Raw genomic sequence first — 22841 nt, 5'->3', positions numbered from 1 at the left:
TTTGACTATAATATTAGGCTATGTCGCTATTCTCTGTATTACTATGTTCATTTTTTCCGTCTCTTTCGCCCCCCACCCTCTCTCACTACCCCTTTCCCTTCTCTATTCTCCCATTGTTCTTTCTCAACGCCATTACTACGAGTCTCTTTACCGGGACAATAATAACAGAAACATAATTATTATCGGGTCTTTCCTTACGCTCACGGCCCGTCAAACTATCGCATTCCGGTAAAAAGATACCGTGTTAAGTTGAGACCGCGTCCGGGATATAAAACCCCCAACCATTTATGGGTATACGCTTGCATTCGAAAGCATTCCGTATTATGTTACTAACTACACATATTAGGCTTTTTTTCTCTTCTACTTATTCTTATTTCCACCATCACCGGGCGTTTTTACTGGTGGTGTCGCGACTGGGCCTAATAGTTTATAGAGCAGTCGGTCGCTCTCCCACTTAAATATTACGTGCAAAATGCATTACGTTCTCCAAAACCAAAACACTCGGCGTAAATTACCTGCCCGACTCGCGGGCTGTTTACGCGCTCATCTCGGTTAGCGTTCGCTGGCAATAACTTCCGCCTATAAATGAATGAAAAAAATAAGATAGAAAGGGTATAATTGAGCCGAGCCCTCTCATAAAAGCAAAAGAGAGCATGCCGCCGCCATGGTCTGGTAAAGAGAATGCATGAGAAGTAAGGGGAGTCGGGAACAAGCCGCCGCGCTGGTTTGCAATCAAGATAATGATGGTAATACAGGCAATCTGCAGGCGAGATTTTCCGCATGACGTGATAGCGGTTCATTTGAGACGTGCTTCGATTCACCGATCGCGGATGGTGAAGGTTTTATTGTTACAGCTTGAATCTCATAATCAAAACGGTAGAGGGCGGGCTTCAAAATGATTCTCCCTTGAACTTGAAGTGCATTGAAGGCTCGGTTCATTATCTTCACAATACCATGAAATAATATTCGCTGGGTTACATCGGGACTGAAAAAAAAACCACCATAAAAATATAAGTTGCTAAAAGAGGTTAAAGATTTTTATACTGGAACATACTTGAAACATAATGGACGGTAATAACAATGCTGATGATTAGTGTGTACTACATTCAGATATTCCTGTCTTATTTTTTTTTCAGACAATGCTTGAGTTTCTATAGGGATCCCACGAATGTAAAAATAAGGCCAATGCCATAAGTTCTTGGTTTGGAGCCTGCTTAAACTTGATATATTCAGCTGTGCCAATTGGCTTATCATCTATTCAAGGGCAGATCAAGGGTTTCAAACTTAGGAGGGGGGGGGGGGACACAGAAAAATTTATTTCCATTTTGTTGGCAAAAAAGAAGAAGTATTTTGTAATGTTGCTATGGGGAAAGGGGGGGGGGCACTGCTTGTCACAAGCAAGTTGATAACTTTTGGCCCAAGGTAGGGGGAGGGGAGTTGGACAGTTAACCCTAACCTTAACCAATCTGCACTTGGGTGTCATCAGAGTCAATTCTGTTTCTGTTTATGGCAACTCCCATAGGAACGCGGCAGGACAGCATTTTGTTGGTAAACGCCAAGCTGGTATATAACCAATTACCTGGGATACATTTTACGTCTAGGTTAATCAGTCAAAGTGGCTGACGTTATAGACGACAGATATCACTCTCGGGCCTTTTTATCAAAGTGGAGACAATGGCAGAGTTGGGATTCGAACTCACAACATTGCGATTATGAGTCCAATGCTCTAACCACTGGAACACACAACATTCTATAAAACCTTCACAACCATCGTCTTTCTTTCCAATCAGTGCTCGACTTAAAAGACGACCATACAGAATTCCCATGGAGTCAGATTTCACAAGCAAGATAAAAATATATTTTGAATCATGAAAACAGCAATTCTCCTGTACACAAATGTGCATTATTTACATAATATGATACAATATATATAAAAACAAATAAAGATTTACATTATAAATACAATTTATGAAAGTGACATATCTACTCACAGGTTTATCTTTCTGCCATTCTACAAACCTAGAATGTGAATATGTTGCATGGATAGGGGAAGGGGCAGCTCTTGTACAAACCCAGATTTCTTTGTATATGACTTCAGTCCACCAAATTGTTTAGAGGCAATATAATAAATACTGACAAATACAAAAAAAAAATGTATCAAGGAACAAAAACAAGTGGAATGCCTCTGGCCGTCTCACCTGCATCACGCGGTTCAATATAGCAGCAGTGCTCACTTTGAATACTACTCTAACTCGCACAAGATGTTCAGTGATACATGGTTACTCTTATTTCCCTTTTTTATGAACTAGACCAATAAACTTACAGAGATATGATGGTTATTCAACAAAAACCCCAACATGGCCAAAGTTCATTGACCTTACATGACCTTTGACCTTGATCATGTGACCTGAAACTCGAACAGGATGTTCAGTGATACTTGATTACTCTTATGTACAAGTTTCATGAATCAGATCCATAAACTTTCAAAGTTATGATGGTAATTCAACAGATACACCCAATTCGGCCAAAGTTCATTGACCTTTGACCTTGGTCATGTGACCTGAAACGCGCACAGGATGTTCAGTGATACTTGATTACTCTAATGTCCAAGTTTAATGAACTAGACCAATAAACTTTCAAAGTTATGATGGTAATTCAACAGATACCCCCGATTCGGCCAAAGTTCATTGACCCTAAATGACCTTTGACCTTAATCATGAGACCTGAAACTTGCACAAAATTTTCAGTGATGCTTGATTACTATTATGTCCAAGTTTCATGAATCAGATCCATAAACTTTCAAAGTTATGATGGGAATTCAACAGATATCCCCAATTCGGCCAAAGTTCATTGACCCTAAATGACCTTTGACCTTGGTCATGTGACGTGAAACTCATGCAGGATGTTCAGTGATACTTGATTAACCTTATGTCCAAGTTTCAAGAACTAGGTCCATATATTTTCTAAGTTATGATGACATTTCAAAAACTTAACCTCAGGTTAAGATTTCGATGTTGATTCCTCCAACATGGTCTAAGTTCATTGACCCTAAATGACCTTTGACCTTGGTCATGTGACATGAAACTCTGATAGGATGTTCAGTAATACTTGATTAACCTTATGGCCAAGTTTTATTAACTAGGTCCATATACTTTCTAAGTTATGACATCATTTCAAAAACTTAACCTCAGGTTAAGATTTGATGTTGACGCCGCCGCCGCCGCCGCCGCCGTCGCCGTCGGAAAAGCGGCGCCTATAGTCTCACTTTGCTTCGCAGGTGAGACAAAAAACCAAGAAAGTAAAAAAAAAAATACCCACAACTATAGAGTTGTCCCTAATATCCAAAACCCATTTTAAGAAACCAATGAAAAGTACATGTAGCTCACAATCTCCAATGAGGTAAGTGAGACTAACGATGGTGTCAAGAAGCAGGGCCTGGTGGGTGTTTCATAAAGCTGTTCGTAAAGTTATGAATTATGACTTTACGCACCACTGGTGATCCTTTCTTGTGCTATGTGATATCCCTTTGAGCTATGACCTAAGAACACGTTCCAGTAATGTGTAAAGTCGTTCGTACGCAGTTTTATGAAACACCCACCTAGACAATAATGCACAAAATATTTCAATTATCAAACCAGTGCAACAATGTAGATATTTAGAGTTACAGATTACAACTTGATTATTGCTATGAAAGGCAAGGAGGTCAAGTAGGATGGATCAACACTGGACTTCCATTTATCAGGCCATTATCACAACTGACTGGTCACTCACTTTTACCGACATACATTATAGTCTCTGAAGTTATATGTGTAAATTATGGACACAAAATCATCAAAGTTTACAGTATCAACAGGCACATAAATTAATATCTGCATATCTCTGATTGCAACGTGGTCTTATCCCATTTATCCAATGCCCATCCAGCCTCATGATTTTTCATCCCACTTGGTCTAACTGCATTTCATCTAAAACTAGTTTGATGTATGAACTTCTGGTGTAATGTGTAAACATCACGAATCCCATTTAACCATTTCTTACAATATCAGACCACAGGCCCATCTTACATTGAGTTTAAATTGAAATTGAAATTTACATAAATTTCAATCACTCACAATATGAGATTGATTTGAATTAGAAATTCATTTGAATCTGCCATAACTTGCTGGAAGACAGAGCCCAGCCAGTCTAACCTCTTAGTCTATCTGATAAGATGAATGGATAATGGATCAAAGGCTATTTGATGGAATGGGGGAAAATCATCTGACAAAGAGGTAGTTGGTCTATTTGATTATTAGACAGAATAAAAGCCAATGTAAATGGTCTAAAAACAGGTGACAATTGGAACAAATATCAATTATATTAAATGGGTATACCTATAAAAATGTGATGTCTTTGACCAAGCGGCTGTAAATCACTTGTAAGATAAATGGTGAGAAACAAACAGTGTTTTGTTTATGGATGGATTTTCATAATTATACACGTTTGCAATTAATATCAATATTTGAATATCTCACATCCACTCATTTTCTTTTTTGTTTCAATTCTGAAACATTAGAATAAAATATGAAAAATAATGAGACCAGGTCTAAGGCATCTTGAGGGCTTTCACCATCTTTCACACAGCTACATCCAAAAGGAGTATCTCCTTACCAGAGACAGCGAATAGTTATTCCCCATTCCTGGAGAACTGTAAAACATCCATGGTGTTACTGATGGCTACAAGAGTCTTGAGGGTTCTCACTGGTCCTCAACAGCTACGTCCAAGAGGAGTATCCTGGTACCAGAGAAAGAGAATAGTTGTTTCCTATCCCTGGAGAACTGTACCACATCCATGGTATCACTGTGGGTTGCAAACAACAGTCTTTACGGTTTTTACTAACCCTCAAACAGCTTCACCCAAGAGAAGTATCTTCCTACCAGAGACAGAGAATCATTGTTTCCTATCCCTGGAGAACTCGACCACACCCGTGGTATCGTTGTAGGTTACAAGAGTCATAAGGGTCTTCACTGACCCTGAAGCAGCTACATCCCAGAGAAGTATCTCAGTACCAGAGACAGAGAACAGTTTCCAGTCCCTGGAGATCTGTTCCAGACCTATGCTATCGCTGTGGGCTGGCTACAAGAATCCTCATGGTTTTCACTGACCCTCAAACAGCTACGTCCCAGAGAAGTATCTCAGTACCAGAGACAGAGAACAGTTGTTCCCCATCCCTGGAGAATCTCACTAGGTCCACGGCATCACCGTGGGCCACAAAGTCCTGGAAACTGCACTCATGGTAGTCCATTGCTTTCACTAGACGTTCTGCGAGTAGGAAGAAGAAAGGAAGGGATAACTGGTAAGTTCAACATGATATCCTTTTCTAACCGTAGTGGGAAAAAAATTGAATTTTTCTCAGTTTTATGCCTATTGCACGCTGCTCTATCTTGTACAAACAAACCAACTTTAGCAGCCCGCTTATTTAGAGATACCACCTGTCTATAAAAACTACAATTTTGGTCACCTTGCAGAGTAAATACACATTGACTGCTCATGAGAATGACAATGGAAATTATCATTCCCGCGGTGTTTTCATACCAGACTTTCTCTCACCCCAAGGCAATGGCCAAGGGGCGATAGAAGGACCGATATGAAAAGACCCAGGGTGATTATTGGGCGATGCAAACTTGGACTAAACACAGGTGTAAACTGAGTGTTTAGTGCTGTAGCTCCAAAGCTTTGGAATAACCTTCCCATAGAGTGAAGGGATGCTCCGTCATTCGAATCACTCAAGGCTCAAGTTTTAAGTATAATGTTGTAAATAACAAACGAATATTCCTTTATTTTTTTGTGTATGTACCGCAATTGTACTGCTTTATTATTCAAATATATTTATGGTAATTCATAAAAATTAACTTAAGTATTCCAGCTGTTGGGTTAATAAACATCATTGCTTTTATTATTACCATTTTGTAACTCCAAATTAGTAAACTGGGTTACCTAATTTACCTTATTTAAATTTTTTATGATAATACTTTACACAGTTCACTTCCTTTCTTGTTTGTTAAATGTTAAATTTATTAACATTTGTTACTTGATCATTTTGTAAAGCGCTTAGAAACGCCTTGTATCAAGCGGTATATAAATACAACTTATTATCATCATTATTAATGATAGTATTGTCTCTTACCTCGTGTGGCTAAGGCAATGAGATGCCCCCTCGGATTCAGGTCAAATGATGTGCTCCAGTGGGTCAATGCTGCCGACCGCAACACCTATCAGCGATTTCAAAAGACAATATACGAATAGCGAATAGGCATGAGATTGATGATACGATACCGTTCATTGAATATAACATCTTTCTTCCACCTCATGCTAAATGTTGCACCATTGCACGAATAGGAATATTCACTATTTGTGTTGTACAATACCTCAGAAGTTAGCAAATAATAATTTTTTCCCTATGATTATCTATCAAAATGATAATTATTGAAAGCAAAGAGCAACATTCCTCAAACGCGCATCAGGGCCCCGTCTTACAAAGAGTTGCAATTGATCCGATCAATCGCAACTATGGAAAGCCAGCAATGTCAACCTATAAAATGCATGTTTGCTCAAATTTTTTCTAGATATGAATGTATATCCATAAATTAATTGATTTCTTGACAGTTCGGTGTGTTCACATTTTGCACACTTCCTGTAGAAAAAAATTGTGACACTGATGGATTTTCATAGAGTTACGATGGATTGGATCAATCGTAACACTTTGTAAGACAGGGTCCAGATCTGCAGCAGCAATGCAAGCCCTACCTAGGTCTATTGCACCTGCATTTATTTACTAATCAATGAATTGAATAGAATTATGACGTCAAGGCCGTGCAATGGTACATTTTGGACGGTACGTGTGCAACGGTATGGATGTTTGGTATTCAGCCTTTCATTTGCTTGCACACAACAAGCTAATAGGTGTTGTAAAAAAACAATAAGTATATAATTACAATACAATCATTATATGATAAGGTAAATAAGTATAGCAAGGGAAATAAGTATAAGAGAAATACTGATACAGATCATTCAACAAAAGCAGAATTTATTGAGAATGTAATTTATATTGCCATACCTATTTATATGGTTAATATTTGAACTTTTGGTGAGTAGTAAGTTTTGATTCTAGAAACTATCATTAATGCCCATACAAAGACTGTCCATGACAAGGACAAGATTTCTTAAATAAAAGCCAAGAAGGTGAAGAGCAATTAACCATTTATAATAGAAAAGGATAAAGCATTAAAGTAAGCAAAACACATGTCTGATATCATAATCAAGTGGGAGATGAAATAAAAATAGTATTGAGCATGAAGTTGCGAACTGGGATAAAGAATACATTTCTTTCAAGAAAGCTGTTTATATTCATAATCTACCTTCTTCTGTGCCAGGTTGTAGAAGAGGACTTGCTTCTGCATTCCGTATCCAACATATACGATAACATTGGGGTCTGAAGCGGAGAATCTCGCCAGGCTGGGTGGCAGCGAGTCATAACGGTTCTACAACAGATCACAAACAAGTGTATCATGAAATGAAAAGAAGAAAAGAATCATACTTCCTTACGTAACATACATTATATAAAAAAAGTCTTGGACTTGTCACATAAGCTCTCCTTGTGGAATTCATTGCATGGTCACGATCGTAGGATATGCAATTTTTTTTTGCCTCTTTTTTAAAAATCCACTTCTGCCAAGGGGTTTCGCTCCATCGATCGGTATTGAAATGACAAAAATTGTCCTTTGTATAGTTGATTTTCATTAGATATCAACCCAACTCACATATCCCCTTTAATATCATAAAGAGACAGGAAATAGACAAGAGGTTTGTTACTTGCTTCCTTTGGTACCCATTCACAAAGGCAAATAGGTACCAGGTAGGAATGTATTCCTCCAAATAATAAAGAGCGGCTTACTGGCAGCTTTGCTAAAGCCGAGGTAGAATTACTCGGTGCTTGTATTATGTAATATATAACTGTTGGTTATTATTATTACTATTATTATCCTCACCGGCATCAAAGGTCTCTGTTCATGCTACACAGGGAATCGTTAAATTGTTTCACATCAAAATTTGCTCCACATTTTAATAAAGACTACGACACAAAAGGTTTTTTGTGTAGCAGAATTTGACAAAGAACTGTACAGAACTTTCCTCGGATGACCAAAAATGCTCTCGAATTTTGTAGGCAAAAATCATTCCATTACAGACAAAATATTGTGTCCATTCTTACCGGATCACTCTTTTCTATGGGAGCACCGTCGGGTGTGAAGGCTGGAGCAGGGTAGGTCAGCCAGTCCACCATCTCACAGAAATCTTTGGCCCAACTGGCCCTCCATACGCTTACCCTCCGGTCACCGCTGACGGCCAGCCACTTATGAAGGGCATGGTAACTTGGATCGCTTGTATCCTGCCAATAAGAGAATATATTTTATTATATCCTACATAAATTAAATCCTGTATGCTGATTGGTTTTAATAGCATCATGTGACCAAACATATTCTTACTATTTTGCGATGTTGTTGAAAATGTAATGTCAACTGAAGAATGTTTACTATTCCGTAACATCAATGATGGAATAGTGAACTATTTCATCATTGATGTCACAGATCATTGACAAGGACCATGCAATCTCTCGGGCGCACCGGTCAACGAGGTGAATCTACCGGGCAAGTCCCATGAAGGGACGGCGCAGGCACAAAATCGCATTCCGCTATAAAGCATGTGGCTTCAGAAAAATGGGTCAGTCAGTGCAGTACGTTATCCATATTTTAGTTCAGATTAAAAAAGGATGAACTACAAGTACAAGAAGTAGATTATCAAGATCTATTGTTCTAACTTATTAAATGTAGGATATAAAACAAATGTATCAGTCCTTTATTTTGAAAGTACAGAGGGAAATATTCATCCTCGGTTGTACTGGCAAAATTACTATTTTCCCTCGTGGCTTTGCCCCTCCGGGAAATATAGTAATGCAAGTCCAATCTTGGGCATATAATTGCCACATTACTTACTCAAAGCCTGTTATATTTGTATATAATAGAATACTGGAGCAATGATGGCACAAAAGACAGGATTGATGGACCATGATATTAGCATCATTAGCCATCCTGATGCTACCCAGTAGTTTCAGCAGATAAGTAACTTGTAATTAACTTATCCCAACGAAGCACTTTTGTCCTCTGGCAAGGCATTTATCTAAATTTGCCCCTCTCCACCCAGGTGTAGTATATGGGTACCCCATAGGAAGCATTTCCTTGAATGCTTGAGTGCTCAATCAGGGTGGCCGTACTAAAGTGATAACTGTGTGTAGCTTTTCATAGAAACAATTTATGGTGCACTATATCAATGTTGCATAATATCAACATCATAAGCAGCAGCATTATCATTATTATTATTATTATGAAAGTTTGACTTACTAGTTCTTGATGAACTTGTATATCCGTAATAGGTGCTCCTTTGTGATCCTGTATGACCCTCATGGTCATTCCTGTTGTCGGGTTGCTTATCACTATCAGTCCATTGTGAGAGCCTGATAGAATCACATGACCTGTACACAAACGATGTACACCACAGAATCAGAACATCACCATTTCTGTTATAGAAACATGCAGGGTTGTTCCCAGAAAACATCATTTCAAGTGTTGGCGCTAAAAGGACAATTCAGATTGCACGTCCAACATCCAGTGACATTCATTGCAAGGACCAGCTACATTAAAGTTTGGTGTTTTGCTGACAATGACATGCTGGTGCTTGGAGCACAATCTGGTTTGCATGTTCTAGCACCAACCCCTAAATTGAGTTTAGAAAAAAAAAACCAAATCACATTAATGCTACCTCAACTCCTGGGGGGCGTTTCATGAAAGGACTTGTCGGACGTTTTATCCGACAAGTCCCATTTTATCCGACAGTTACCATAGTAACAGTACCTCTCAGCCAATCAACATCAGAGAAAGATGTCAGATTTGACAACTTGTCGGATGAAATTGTTGATGAAACAGTCCCCTGGAGGAATTCTTCCAATGTCTACATTCATGTTAAGTGCTAAGAAAACAATTCAGATTACATTCTCTAACCCTAACCTGTAATCTGAGTAATGAAAAATAATAATCATCATATTTATAACAGACTGATTTATAAGCGGAATTCAGACGAATGACCCGTTTCATTTTAGGTGTGGGTGCTTTGACCACCACCCCTATTACCTTCCTTAATCCAAAATCTGAGTTTCAAAAAAATAACCAAAATCGCATCAATGATTGATAAACTGTGAAAATCAACCAACAAAAAACCAGCTGCATTTTAAGGTTTGGTGTTTTGCCGGTATTGGTGCAGGGAACAAAATTTTGATTGCCTTGAATAGCATCAACCCCCCGTCTAAGTTTACTGAAATGATGACATCATATTAATGAAAGCTCGACACCTAGTGCTTTGACCACCACACAGATTACCATCCTTCATTCCAAAATCTGAGTTAAAAAAAACAAAAAACAAAATCGCATCAATGATAGCTACACTGTGAAATTCATGCGAACAAGAACCAGCTACACCAACAAGCACCAACAAGCACAATTAAATTGTCTGTCTTAGCACCAACCCCTCATCCGAGTTTACAAAAATGATCAAAAACATTTTGTCCATAGCTCAACCCCTAGTGAGATTCATCCAAATATCATATATACTTTACATTTTGTTTTTGTTGACACTAACACTAACACCAACACCACAAGGTCAACACCAAACCTGAAATCCCCCATTCTTCTTCTTACCATCCACAGAAAATGCTATAGCAGTGACCGAGTGGGCATGGGGCTGCATCTTGATGGTCATCTCACAGCTGACCAGGTCAAAGAGACGGACGGTGCCGTCACGGTAACCAGCTACTATCATGGAGGCGGAGGAGGACGGGGCCTGACTGGGGAGATCAAACCGCCGAGGGCTGAATGCTATGCAGTTGCAACTCTGGTGGGGAAATAACAATGAAACATGGTAATAACATTTTGGATAAAAAAGTTTAGTCGGAAAAACATAAACTGATATTTCACATAACTGTGTTGACTCATTTGATATAGCATCCTTCTTACAATCGCAAGGTTGGGAGTTCAACCCCCAGCCGCGTCAGACCAAACAACATTAAAAGACGGGAGTTGCTGCTCCCCTGTCTGGCCCACGATCTATTGGACAAAACAAATTTCTGGAACATTTCTATTTCAAATAATAAAATAAAGATTTTTCCTTAAACCAGCATGCAGGTCAAAAAACCCATACAAAAAGGTTATTTTGTTTTTGAAATATTTAAACTAATACCGTGAACCAACATGAACAGTCTATTGTTCTCCAACTGAGCGGTTAAAGGTGGTAGGCAATTCCATATGCTCATCAACCTCATTGCATGTGTGACCCCCATTTTGTCCATTCTTACTTCTTGTCATGATCTGGTTAAGCCATTATAATAAGAGATCATTACAACTTTTCATATTGACTTGAAAATAGAGACAATGGAGCAGATGGCAGCAAGGACCTTCTTGCAGGCAATGAATTTTGTGAAATGCCAAGCTCATTGCATATGACAAGTGTATCATACTGGATTGCTCAGACTGGGATACAAAAATATTTCACGAGACAAGGAATGCTGCACAGATCATAGAAGAGTGCAATATTGATCCCAATGAGTTGAACATTCCTGCTATCCTATGAAAAAAAAATCCAATATAATTATTATCATCTTTGATGGTCGTTAATGAGAGTCAGCAGTTTTAATGATTTTTGAAGGAATCTGAGTCTTCTTGTAAAATCAACTAAATATTTTGGTGATTGACTAACCTGGTCCAGGACCTGAAACTGTATACTGCGTTCCATATCTGCCAGAGAGTAGATGTTTAGACTGCCGTCATGGCAACAGGTTGCAAACAGATCACTCTCACTAAAGGCAATATCAGTCACCTGTTAAATGAATATACAAATAAATGGATAAAATCAAATCAATTTTTTCCACAACAATTGATCAAATTTTTTATAACTGTATAAAAAGAAGAATATAAAGAAAAATAAAGGAAAATGTCAGATCCATGACTCGCAATAATTTTTCCAATCAGTCTTGATTGATCACACAATGATCCTCAAATTGGCAAGTGTTTCTGAAGAATGAGCACTATTGAATGGTGACAAGGAACTTCACAAAATGATTGAAGTGACCAGTCATTTAAAGCTAATGGGCAAATAGGTCTAATGATTTATTTGTTCTATTCTATAAAACATTTTATACACTTCATTTTGCTTAGGCATTAGAATAATTACATATGATTGTTAAATTTGAAACAGTCCAAACAAACTGGGTATGCCTTGGGCATGTTAAGCTACATGTACGGTACAAACAAATTCTGGACGTAGAGATCTGCATACGGGGCATAGATTCTAACGGCCTACCTTAGAACATCTCAAGACGTTCTTGAGAAACAAAATAATGTTTGATTATACAATGGCCCTAGAATTTTAGCGTCTTTCGTAAGAATCCCATCAGTTAGAAAATCAGACTTACAGCCATCTTATGATTTCTTTTTTTGCAAGATGGTCATACTTGCAACTCACGGCAATCGTAAGAAGAAGTTATTCATTAGAAGATTTTACTCAACAGTTACATAAAGTGTATACCTACGTCTTGCAAATGCCAAGAGTAATTTGTAAGAGCGACATACAAATTTCTGTTCGTAAGAGCCCTCTATGAACATCTTATGGTTTTTTTACCATCACCGTGAGAATTCAATGCTTCTATAGCCCTCTCTCGAAATCCTACAAAATCTTGTGTAGTTCTTACGATGTTCGTATGGCGCCTTATTAGGAGAGGGTTTTGTATGACCAAGCTGCAAACTTACGAACGGTCTGTAAGTGCTGGTTTTGTACGGCCTTCTTCAGAAGATCTTACGAAATGGTCTAAAAATTGTTCCTACGGCATTTGAAGCAGTTCTTAATGGCATTTATTTCTACGCTATTATATTCCTTATTCGTGTACTTCTTAAATATACCCTCGTTGTGTGTATTATTTGTATACTATCTCACCTTAGCAGTGTGCGACGAGACCAATCTGATGGAAGTCCTCTCAATCCAATTGATGTACCACAGAGTACCTTCAGAGGTCGATACCACACCTACGTCCATGGTGTGATCAAACCGAGCCGAGGTTATAGCGCCATCTAGTGCCATCTCATCCTCCATCACAAGACCCTGGCCGACGCCACTGAAGTTAGGAGAGAATTGGGGGAGTGTTCTTGTGAAAAACAAGTAATAAAAAAAAACAACCTCTGAGCAGATGTTATAGTGCCATCTCATCCTCCACTAAAAGATTGTGACCGATGCCATCTTGGTATAGAGATGGGAGCGTGGTGAATTAGATCAATTATTGTAATTTCAAAGTCTCATCATCCATTAAAATACGCTGATCGATGTCACTGAGGTACATGGTGATAAAAGGGAGGGGGGAGGTTTGAGAGATGAACAAGAGTAATTAATAAATCAATTAATCTTCATGAAAATGATTAACTCTGAGCAGAGGTTATAGCACCCTCTCATCCTCCATTACCATTACCAGACCTTGACCCCACACCACTGATGTATTCACTCTAACCAGACCGGGCTTTTTCGGGGTTGAGATCTCGGCCGCCGATCCGCGAATGCTGTAAAAAGTGGGATGATATCTACAAGGCTGTATGGTTAATTTTCCTAATTCAGATTTTTTAATAACATTAGTAAATTATGCTATAATGCAAAAATCATTAAGAAAATCCTGATTTGAAAACAAATGCACTTTATTGTTCTATAACTTTTGGATGTATTTCTTTGAGTTTTTCCCAAAATTTTTATGGCAGAAACTTTTTGGAGCATAATTTTGCTAAATCCAATTAATTTCAGCTGATGAGAGTAAAAATAATCAAATCATGATGAATACGATGAGAAAATTCAATTTACCTTGACTTTGTACACAAAATCATGTTTTGAGCAATTTTGGGTCTGACATGCACTTACTGTATGCAATGTTGCGTAATTTTCGAATCGCATACCCAGGCATCATAAATTTGGTCTCAAAAGATGCACAGGACTTCAAAGTAAAAAGTTGGCAAGCGGGCAGCGGAATGGTCGCGGAAAGTGTCGTGGGAGGTTTTAGGAAGGAGATGCAGTTTCTCACTATCCTTATTGCTTACAATTACAAATGGAATATGGTTAGAAAGAAAAAAAAATGCACCGAGAAATAATTAATACCATTCCCACTACAGTATATGATGCCAATCCTGAATAAAGTGGCCCAGTGGATTAGTCTTCTGACTTTGAAACCGAGGGTCATGGGTTCGAATCCCAGCCATGGCGTAATTTCCTTCAGCAAGAAATTTATCCACATTGTGCTGCACTCAACCCAGGTGAGGTGAATGGGTACCCAGCAGGATTAATTCCTTGCATGCACTGAGCGCTGAAAGGCGGCTCGAGCTAAAGCCGGGATAATAATAATAATAACCAATGCGCCTCGGAATAGATTATTTATAGATAGATGGCGCTATAAATATATCTATTATTATTAAAGGTCGTTCAGCTTGAGCTAATCATTGCACTCTCTAAATTGGCAACACGATGTAAACAACAAAATCAATGTTATAACATGCAAATCAGGATCCCATCTTACAAAGACATTGATCCAATCAACCCCAACTACATGGAAAGCCATATCATTGTCCTAGTTATTCCTACAGGAAATCTGCAAAATGTCCATTGTAAACAAAGAGGAAGCACATTGAAGTGTCAAGAGAAAGATGAATGTAATGAGTATACACAGGAATGTGAGTGGTTACAAATAAAAAGGTCTGAAAAAGGCTGAAGAGTGTTGAAAAAGTCTGAAATAGAAAGAGATCCCATACTTTTTGCACAGAGGAAAGCCACGAATAAGCTGAAATTATACTGAAAATAAAAACGAAAAAAATCTGAAATCAGATAAAAATCTGAACTCTCACACCCCTGTATACATCATATCTAGAAGATATTTGAACAAACATGCATTTTAGATGTTGACGTTGCTGGTTTTCCATAGTTGTTGTTGGTCAAGGTCCCGTCTTACAAAGACTTGCAATTGATCTGATCAACCTCAACTATGGAAAGCCAACAACACCCACATCTACATTGTATAATGCATGTTTGTTCAAAATATTTCCTAGAGATGATGTATATTACATAAAATCATTGTTTTCTTGACAATTTTATGTGTTCGCCTTTGTTTATAAATGCAAATTTTGTGTACAAAAAATAACGAAACTAATGGATTTCCATAGAATTACGATTGATTGGATCAATTGCAACTCTTTGTGAGACGGGTTTACCCTCTGATATCTACCGACCTGTTGGTGTAGCCAGCCGTCAGTCTGAGTTCTCCCATCCCGTGAACCGACCAGAGACGAAGCAAACGAGACGCCCCTCCGGTGATTAGGCGAACGCTTCCAAACTTGGTGACGATCACTCCTACAAGAGAAGGTCAAGAATGTTAGGGTTTGTGTCATTTCATATAACACAGAATGGTGAGTAGGGTTTGTTCTGTTTCATCATTTCTCACATGGTATGGTGAACCGAGACGGAAATATAGGCTCGTATTCCGAAGTCGGGTTTATCTTAGACCATGGTCTAACTATGTGATGAAATAATGTGAAGCCAAATGAATCAAAACTTTGATTACACTGTTTGTTTTTTGTCAACTTTGCTCTATCCTCATGTTGCAATGATAAAGAAAACAATTTCAGTTATTTCCTGACATGTTATGAATGTTTCGAGTGTCAAAACAAAATGTTCACAGAATTGAACAAAACCTACACAAGAAACAATATCTGCCAACAATTTAAGTACATAAATAAATGAAAAAAAATGCCAATTTGTTAAAAGTGTAGTCCCACATGTTGTTTCCTGTGTTAGCTATGAAATGAATATAATTTTAAGCAAGCCTGATTTATTACAATCAAACTTTGTTGTTCTAAATATGCATTCTGGTGTATGATAAACACCTTAGAATTGCTTTCAACCATTCCCTATCAAAATTAGATATCAATTCCAGAACTTGACCTTACCTTTAAATTCAATCTGAACTGGAATAGAATTGCACCCCCTCCCCGACATATTACTCTTAAAAATGATAATTGTTTGTGAAATATTTACCTATTTCAGCAGTGTCTGCATCCCAATGCATGAAGCATGAATTGTGCTTGGTGTCCCAAGCTGAGAGGACACCAGTAGTGCTTCCCACATAGAGGATATTATCTCCACCGTACGCTGCACTTGTGAAGGCCACATCATCAAGAATCTAAGACAGATATACATAGAAAGTGAGAAGAGTGATGATGCTTTCTATTGGAGATTAATTGCTCATAAATTGATCAGACAAAAAGGTTTTTTTTAAATGTTTGAGAAGGGACAGCCAAAGACGCATTGAAAGAAGCAACTGGAATCTGGAATAGAAGAGGTGGTTGGTTTGGGGATGGCGGATGCACTGAAACGAATGGTGATTATTTCATATCATGGCTAAGAAAGAATGTATGCTTGAACAGTAAGTGACCATAAGACAAAATGCTGTAGGTCATCTTCGAAGGGACTACCATGTATTGTAGTACCTTTAGATATGAGGATTAGCAGCGAAAAATAAATAGTAATAAAATAAACAATATAGGATTTGTATAGCGCACCTATCCACCTTGCTAAGTGCTCAAGGTGCTACTATATTACCTCGGCTAAGCGAGTCTACCGAGGGTGGTGCGCACAGCTTTTTGGGGAATTACTTCCTGCCGGTACCCATTTACCTCACCTGGGTTGAGTGCAGCACAATGTGGGTGAATTTCTTGCTGAAGGAAAACATGCAATGGCTTGGAATCGAACCCACGTCCTTTAGATTGAAAGACGAGTCTTAACCACTAGACCACGACCCCCCCCCAATAAAGATGTGTACCAGTCTTGATACAGCTCCACATTTAAAAACCAAATTAACTTTTCCAGACTGTCCTTACCACGTTCCTATGGTCCATGAGCTCCTGTGGGACCTGGGCCTCGTGGACATTAAGATTGACACGCCCCTGACTCTCATCCAGCAGCCAAAAGAGTATCGTTCCTTTCTCACCCACCGAAGTGAACTCATTGGATGTGTATGGATCCCAGAGAAGGGAGTGGACTGGTAGAGCTGTCTTAGAGGCTGCTAGTATGCTGTAATCCTGGGTGCTCCACACTACAATACTGCAGTCACGGTAGTCACCTGCAGTCGGATCAAGGTTTAATAACAATAATAATAATTAGAAATATATTTTAATAAATAATAATGATATGCAACATCTACTGTACATGAATAAAACACTTAATAAAATGTTTATAAGTCCTTCAAACTATTATCTTGGACTTAGCACAGCTACCCTGATTGGGCACTTGAGCATTCAAGAAATTTCTTCTGACTAGGTTTTCATTTACAACACCTGGGTGGAGAGTGGCAAATGTAGATTAACACCTTGCTAAAGGACACAAGTGCTGCAATGGGATTTAAACCCCAAATGACTATAAAGCACATGCACTGCATACTGCTTTTAACATAGCTGCCAATGAAAAGAATACAGTGTACCAAGCTATTTGGTTTGGAATCTCTTCCTGCAATGCTCCCCAGGGAGTGGAGAAAGAAATATTATTGTGTATGGGCAAGCCAGGATCTGATGACTGGGGTATATCCTGGGATTTAATCCAGGCTGGTGCTTTAGAGACAAAAGGTCGCTGAAGAAAACCTTCTTCCACAGCATTTGACTATGTGACTCGGCCAAGACCGGCAAAATACGGCCCCTACTACATCCCTGAACATATCTGTAACGCATTTAGAAACATAGTTTCGCTATTTCGCTCAAGATGCCATGACTGAATCCCAACAGGAACTCACCAACAGATACCAGAAACCTGTCATCACGCGAATACGCCAATCCCACAATGCCATGCTCATGATATGACAGCGTCTTCCGACAGAGGGCGCCCTGTAGGTCCCAGAGACAGATCTGACTTGACGTCAAGCCGTTGGCTCCTGAGGCCGATGCGAGGATCTGAGCATCATTCTGTAAAGCTAACACAGCTATCTCTTCCATATGACCTGTAAAAAATAGAATATGTGTCAATAGGGGTAGTCTTATGTAACGGTAGTAAGCATTTCTTATACAGTGCATCTCAGAAGAAAGAAAACCAGTCTTTAGAGTAAGATATTGCAATAATTGGATACATGCGTGTTTCGATCGTAAAATAAATATTAAACTTACAAATAAAAAATCGTCTTTAATTCGACACCAATTACTCACTTAATTGTTTACACATTGCGGAGTCAGTCCATCGTTAAATCATCCTCATTTCTACAAATTTTACTATTTAGATGATCAGGTAATAGGACTATAGGCCTATTCGTAATGCAACGGGAAGCTACGATTGAAATACTCTGCTCTAAAACAGTTTTCCCTTCATATTTCAACTTTCTCTTTGTATCTGCAATCTGCATCCTTCTATATTATTACTATTGTATCATTTCAATGGAACTTTTGTAATAAACAGGTGTTTCATTATTATCTCATCAAATGTTTTACTCTATTTCACTATACATTATGTGAAGTATGAAACATCAACCAAAGGCACTACAATTGAAAATAAAACTTTAATTTAGTAAAAATATTTTCATCTCAAAGAAAATTTACAATAAATGACACAATCAAATAAATGTTGTAAGGGAACATGAATATTTGTCGCTAAAATCAATTCCATGAAATAGGGCCCTGGAGAACATTTCATGAAACAAATAGTCAATGATTCTCACCAACTATTGTTAAGAGCTACCAAAATCCTTGCACCTGAGTAAATTAGTCAGTGAAAACCACTAATTGTTTTATGAAACACTCCCCATGACATAAGGGGCAACATCCTATTTCCAATATTCTTGATTTGCTCAAGGTAGATTGTCCTTGTTCTGCTTCACAGGATACACCATGCACAAAACAATTGCAAATTATCAACAACATATTTCACAAATATGAACATCCAACGTGTGGCACTTTTTAAAAATGATTTCTCTCTTTTCTAGCTCACATGAAAAGCTGCAATGCTCTCAAGCTATCACGGCTTGAAAAGTTCATTAAGTGAAGCATAAAGGAACGGGAGAAAAATAAGGGTTGGACGTCCAAAAGCTAAATGGTAGACAAATCACAGTAAAGATGGTAAGTTTCGCAAAAATGCCACATAATCAGGAAAAAGTAGACCAAATACAAATAGTTACCAAGGAGATGGGTCTGTGAGCTATTATCCAGGTCTTCTAGTACGATGATAGACCCGTATGTGTAGGCGAAGAGACCAGAGTCAGGGTGCCAGATGACATTCCCTCGACCATTCCCATTGTACCCAAGGACCCTCTTCAGTTTCAGGCCGGCTTGGTTGCTAGGGGCGATGTAACGACGCTGAAAGAAAAAATTTAGCAATAGTGTATTAATTTCGTGATGAACTCAGAATCAACAAAATCAAACTAAATTATTTCTTAAGTCGGAAAGATTCCGGCCCAAGAAACCTAATTATAATTTCTCAGAAATAGAATAGACATTGTAATCCTGTACAGTATGCCTCTACAGGCCCTATAGATATATATATTGTCGTTAACCCATCGACAACTAAATTTTTAATCATCATAAATTAATACATACGCCTACACATCCTTTTAATCGATACGTTTAATGCATACATTAATAGGTAACCGTGCAGTGGTTGAATTTAGATACAAGAAAGTTATTATGACAATCAAGTTAAATTCATCCAAGGAGTCAGTTTTCATTAAAACTTATGATTATGGTAATGAATCTTCCTTCTTACTATTAAACCATAATAAAGGCAATTGACCATAATTGAATTTCTTTTGAGGCCCCTGCACCCCCAACAATTGGTCAAAAACCCATTAAAAAAACACACACATTTTGCCCATTTACATAAAGAACATAATTTCTTATTCGAGGTTAAACTTGACTAGACGAATACTACATTTTTGATAACCGCAAGCCTTATTTTTCAATTATGAACAAACATTTAATTCAGTTTTACTTTGAATTCTCTCTTATGGAATAGTCTGATACTCTGATAAGGAGGATAGCGCAGTAATGTATTTCAATTCAGTATTAAGACAATGATTTAGAACTTTGCACATCAAATAATATACAAATAATGAATGTTTATAAGTGCAATGGATAGAATATGTCATCTTTCACCGAATGAAATATTCTGTCCAAAGATCAAATTAACAAACATTTACTAATTGTTGAGTTTGACACCTAAAAAAAGATCCTTGTCAATTTACATTTATGAATTTGAATGCAAAAGAACATGAAGTGCAGGCAGCTGAGTATCTTGATGTGTTGATTGTTGCAAACCATACCTGTAACAGCAATACAAGCTGCAAATACAAGTGTTTTTATAATAATAATATACTAATTTATATAGCGCAGAAACTATATGCATATATTCTACTGCGCTGCAATTTAGAGCTGGTGAAATGCTTGAAAAACAAACAAAACTAGAAAAAGGGGGTAAAAGAAATGTATGGGAGTTATTTGAACAGATAGGTTTTCAATTTAAGATTGAACGTTTCTATTGATGGACATGATCTCACAACATACGGCAAACCATTCCATAACTTTGGGGCTGCACAGGCAAAAGCGCGATCTCCCAAAGTTATCTTTGTATTACGAGCAGGGATGTGAAGGAGCAAATTATCATTAGAACTACGCAGGTTGTGAGAGTGTCTGTGAACTTTTCTTTGTAAAAGCTCAGAAATGTAACTGGGGGCTTGACCACTTAGTGCCTTGTATACAATTAGCAAAATCTTGAAAGATATTCGTTGGCGAACTGGAAGCCAGTGCAGATCTTTTAAGACAGGGGTAATCCTTGAAAATCTAGGTTGGCTACAAATCAGCCGTGCACATGCATTCTGTACTCGCTGAAGACGCCCAATTTGAGATGAGGGGAGCCCATACAACAAACTGTTACAATAAGTCAATTAAGTAAAATGGAGGTGATCTCATTGAGCATGCAATGGACAGAATCATGTGGATCCAAAATTATGATTAATTATGATGCCATTGTAAAATGGGCCAAATGATTGATATCAAACAACAAGGATCTATCGAGGTGTCATACAATGGATTTTAGTTCGATCAATGTACATGAACATGTAGATCAATAAGGTGTGCTGTGACTTTTATGAAACTGGGTCCCGTAACACAAAGGTTAGCGATTAATCGTATGCTTGATTTCTACGGATTGATTGTACATTGTACCCGATGCAATCAATCATAGAAAAATACACTACGATCATTGCTAAGCTTTGTGTTTCGGGCCCCTAGTCTGCATCAAAATCAGGCATCAAGAGATCTTACCTGGGCAAGGTGGGACTTGTTTGGCTTGGCCACGAAATGACTGTAGCATCTTGGCCTGTCATGGGATGACGTCTCCTTGCTGATGGCGGTCATCTCCGATTTCATGGTTTCCATGGAGAATACACCTTCTGGACCCTCCGCATGAGACGGTCCAGGACTCGGTCTTCGATGGGTCCTGGTCCTCTGACTGGACCCTAGGGTCTCTGGTATCAGCGTGACTTCCTACAAGAAGATATGAGAAGGAATTAATTCCCTGAAATACTAGTGTGGTATAAAATGCTTGGTGGTCTAAAGCAAAGGTAGTAACCTCTAAGTCCCATTGGAGGAGCATTAGAGACATTAAATGGTACAAGAAACATGTTATACTAGTAAAGCATATTCATGTAATTTTTGATAATGATATCATTATCACTTTTATTATATTAATCATCCTGACTGCACATAGAAATATATTAAACATTAAAGGAGAATGGAACCTTTGAAACAAGATAGCTTGTGTGAAAATAGAAAAATCAAAGAAACAGATCAACGAAAGTTTGAGAAAAAATCAGACAAATAATGAGAAAGATGTGAGCATTTGAATATTGCGATCACTAATGCCATGGAGATCATCATATTGGCAATGCGACAAGGATGTGTGATGTCACATGTGAACAACTTTTCCTTTGAGGGACTATATAATACCCTCAAAATGTCTCTTTTTGCTTTTTATGGTGATACAAACTCTTTATCCATGATGTATTCTTTGAAAATCTGTATTACATGCTGTCCTATAAAAAGAACACCTGATCTACTGATAGCAGTGTTGTAGTGCCTTGATGCTCGGCCTTGGCCTTAAGGCCTACTTTTTCAAAGCCTTGGCCTTGAACATTCAAGCCTTGGCCTTAAGAGGGCCTTGGCCTTGAGGATTTTGAGCCTTGAAATTTCAAGGCATTTTCAAGGCTTTTTCAAGGCATTTTGTATTTTGTACTTTTATTTGCTTTTTTAAAAGTAAGTATAAATGTTTAAATTGTTCTGTATATCTAATAACACAAATAGTCAATACTACCAGTCAGCAGTAGTAGCAGCTGTAGTAGTAATATACTAGCAGGGCCATCAATTGTGATTATCACCATTATCAAGAATTATCATCACCTAATTATATAACAAAGAGAAGTGATGAAAATAACATTATTTATTGGTAATATCATGACTAATGATGATAATGACAATATCAATAATATTGATTATGATAAAGTTTATAGTGATTTTATGACAGGAATAATTGTAACAGATCCGACTGCAATTTCGACAATTTTCAGACTTTAAAAATAGCTAACTCTAAAAAATGATAACAAGGTTGATTTCTATTCCATTAGGATTTTCCTTGTATTATTTTCTTTGACCAACAA

General features: G+C 37.9%; 1 protein-coding gene across 1 annotated transcript in view; it reads right to left on the bottom strand.

Moving 5' to 3' along the window:
- Nucleotides 1–3945: 3945 nt before the first annotated feature.
- Nucleotides 3946–22841, bottom strand: part of LOC121423357 (WD repeat-containing protein 90-like) — a 62181-nt gene continuing 43285 nt past the window's right edge. Inside the window, exons 26-39 of the mRNA XM_041618712.1 lie at nucleotides 21451–21672; nucleotides 19311–19488; nucleotides 17943–18146; nucleotides 17038–17279; nucleotides 16196–16340; nucleotides 15391–15511; nucleotides 13073–13250; nucleotides 11840–11959; nucleotides 10786–10978; nucleotides 9436–9566; nucleotides 8250–8426; nucleotides 7399–7521; nucleotides 6168–6252; nucleotides 3946–5302 (exon numbers count right to left, since the gene is read on the bottom strand). Of these exons, the coding sequence (XP_041474646.1) occupies nucleotides 5148–5302; nucleotides 6168–6252; nucleotides 7399–7521; nucleotides 8250–8426; nucleotides 9436–9566; nucleotides 10786–10978; nucleotides 11840–11959; nucleotides 13073–13250; nucleotides 15391–15511; nucleotides 16196–16340; nucleotides 17038–17279; nucleotides 17943–18146; nucleotides 19311–19488; nucleotides 21451–21672 (2274 nt within the window). The 3' untranslated portion in view covers nucleotides 3946–5147. The remainder of the gene's footprint in view (nucleotides 5303–6167; nucleotides 6253–7398; nucleotides 7522–8249; nucleotides 8427–9435; nucleotides 9567–10785; nucleotides 10979–11839; nucleotides 11960–13072; nucleotides 13251–15390; nucleotides 15512–16195; nucleotides 16341–17037; nucleotides 17280–17942; nucleotides 18147–19310; nucleotides 19489–21450; nucleotides 21673–22841) is intronic.

The sequence above is a fragment of the Lytechinus variegatus genome, chromosome 10, assembly GCF_018143015.1.
Source record: "Lytechinus variegatus isolate NC3 chromosome 10, Lvar_3.0, whole genome shotgun sequence".
Classification (NCBI taxonomy): domain Eukaryota; kingdom Metazoa; phylum Echinodermata; class Echinoidea; order Temnopleuroida; family Toxopneustidae; genus Lytechinus; species Lytechinus variegatus.
The sequence above is the reverse complement of the archived record's forward strand: the minus strand, read 5'-3'. Positions and strand labels throughout refer to the sequence as shown.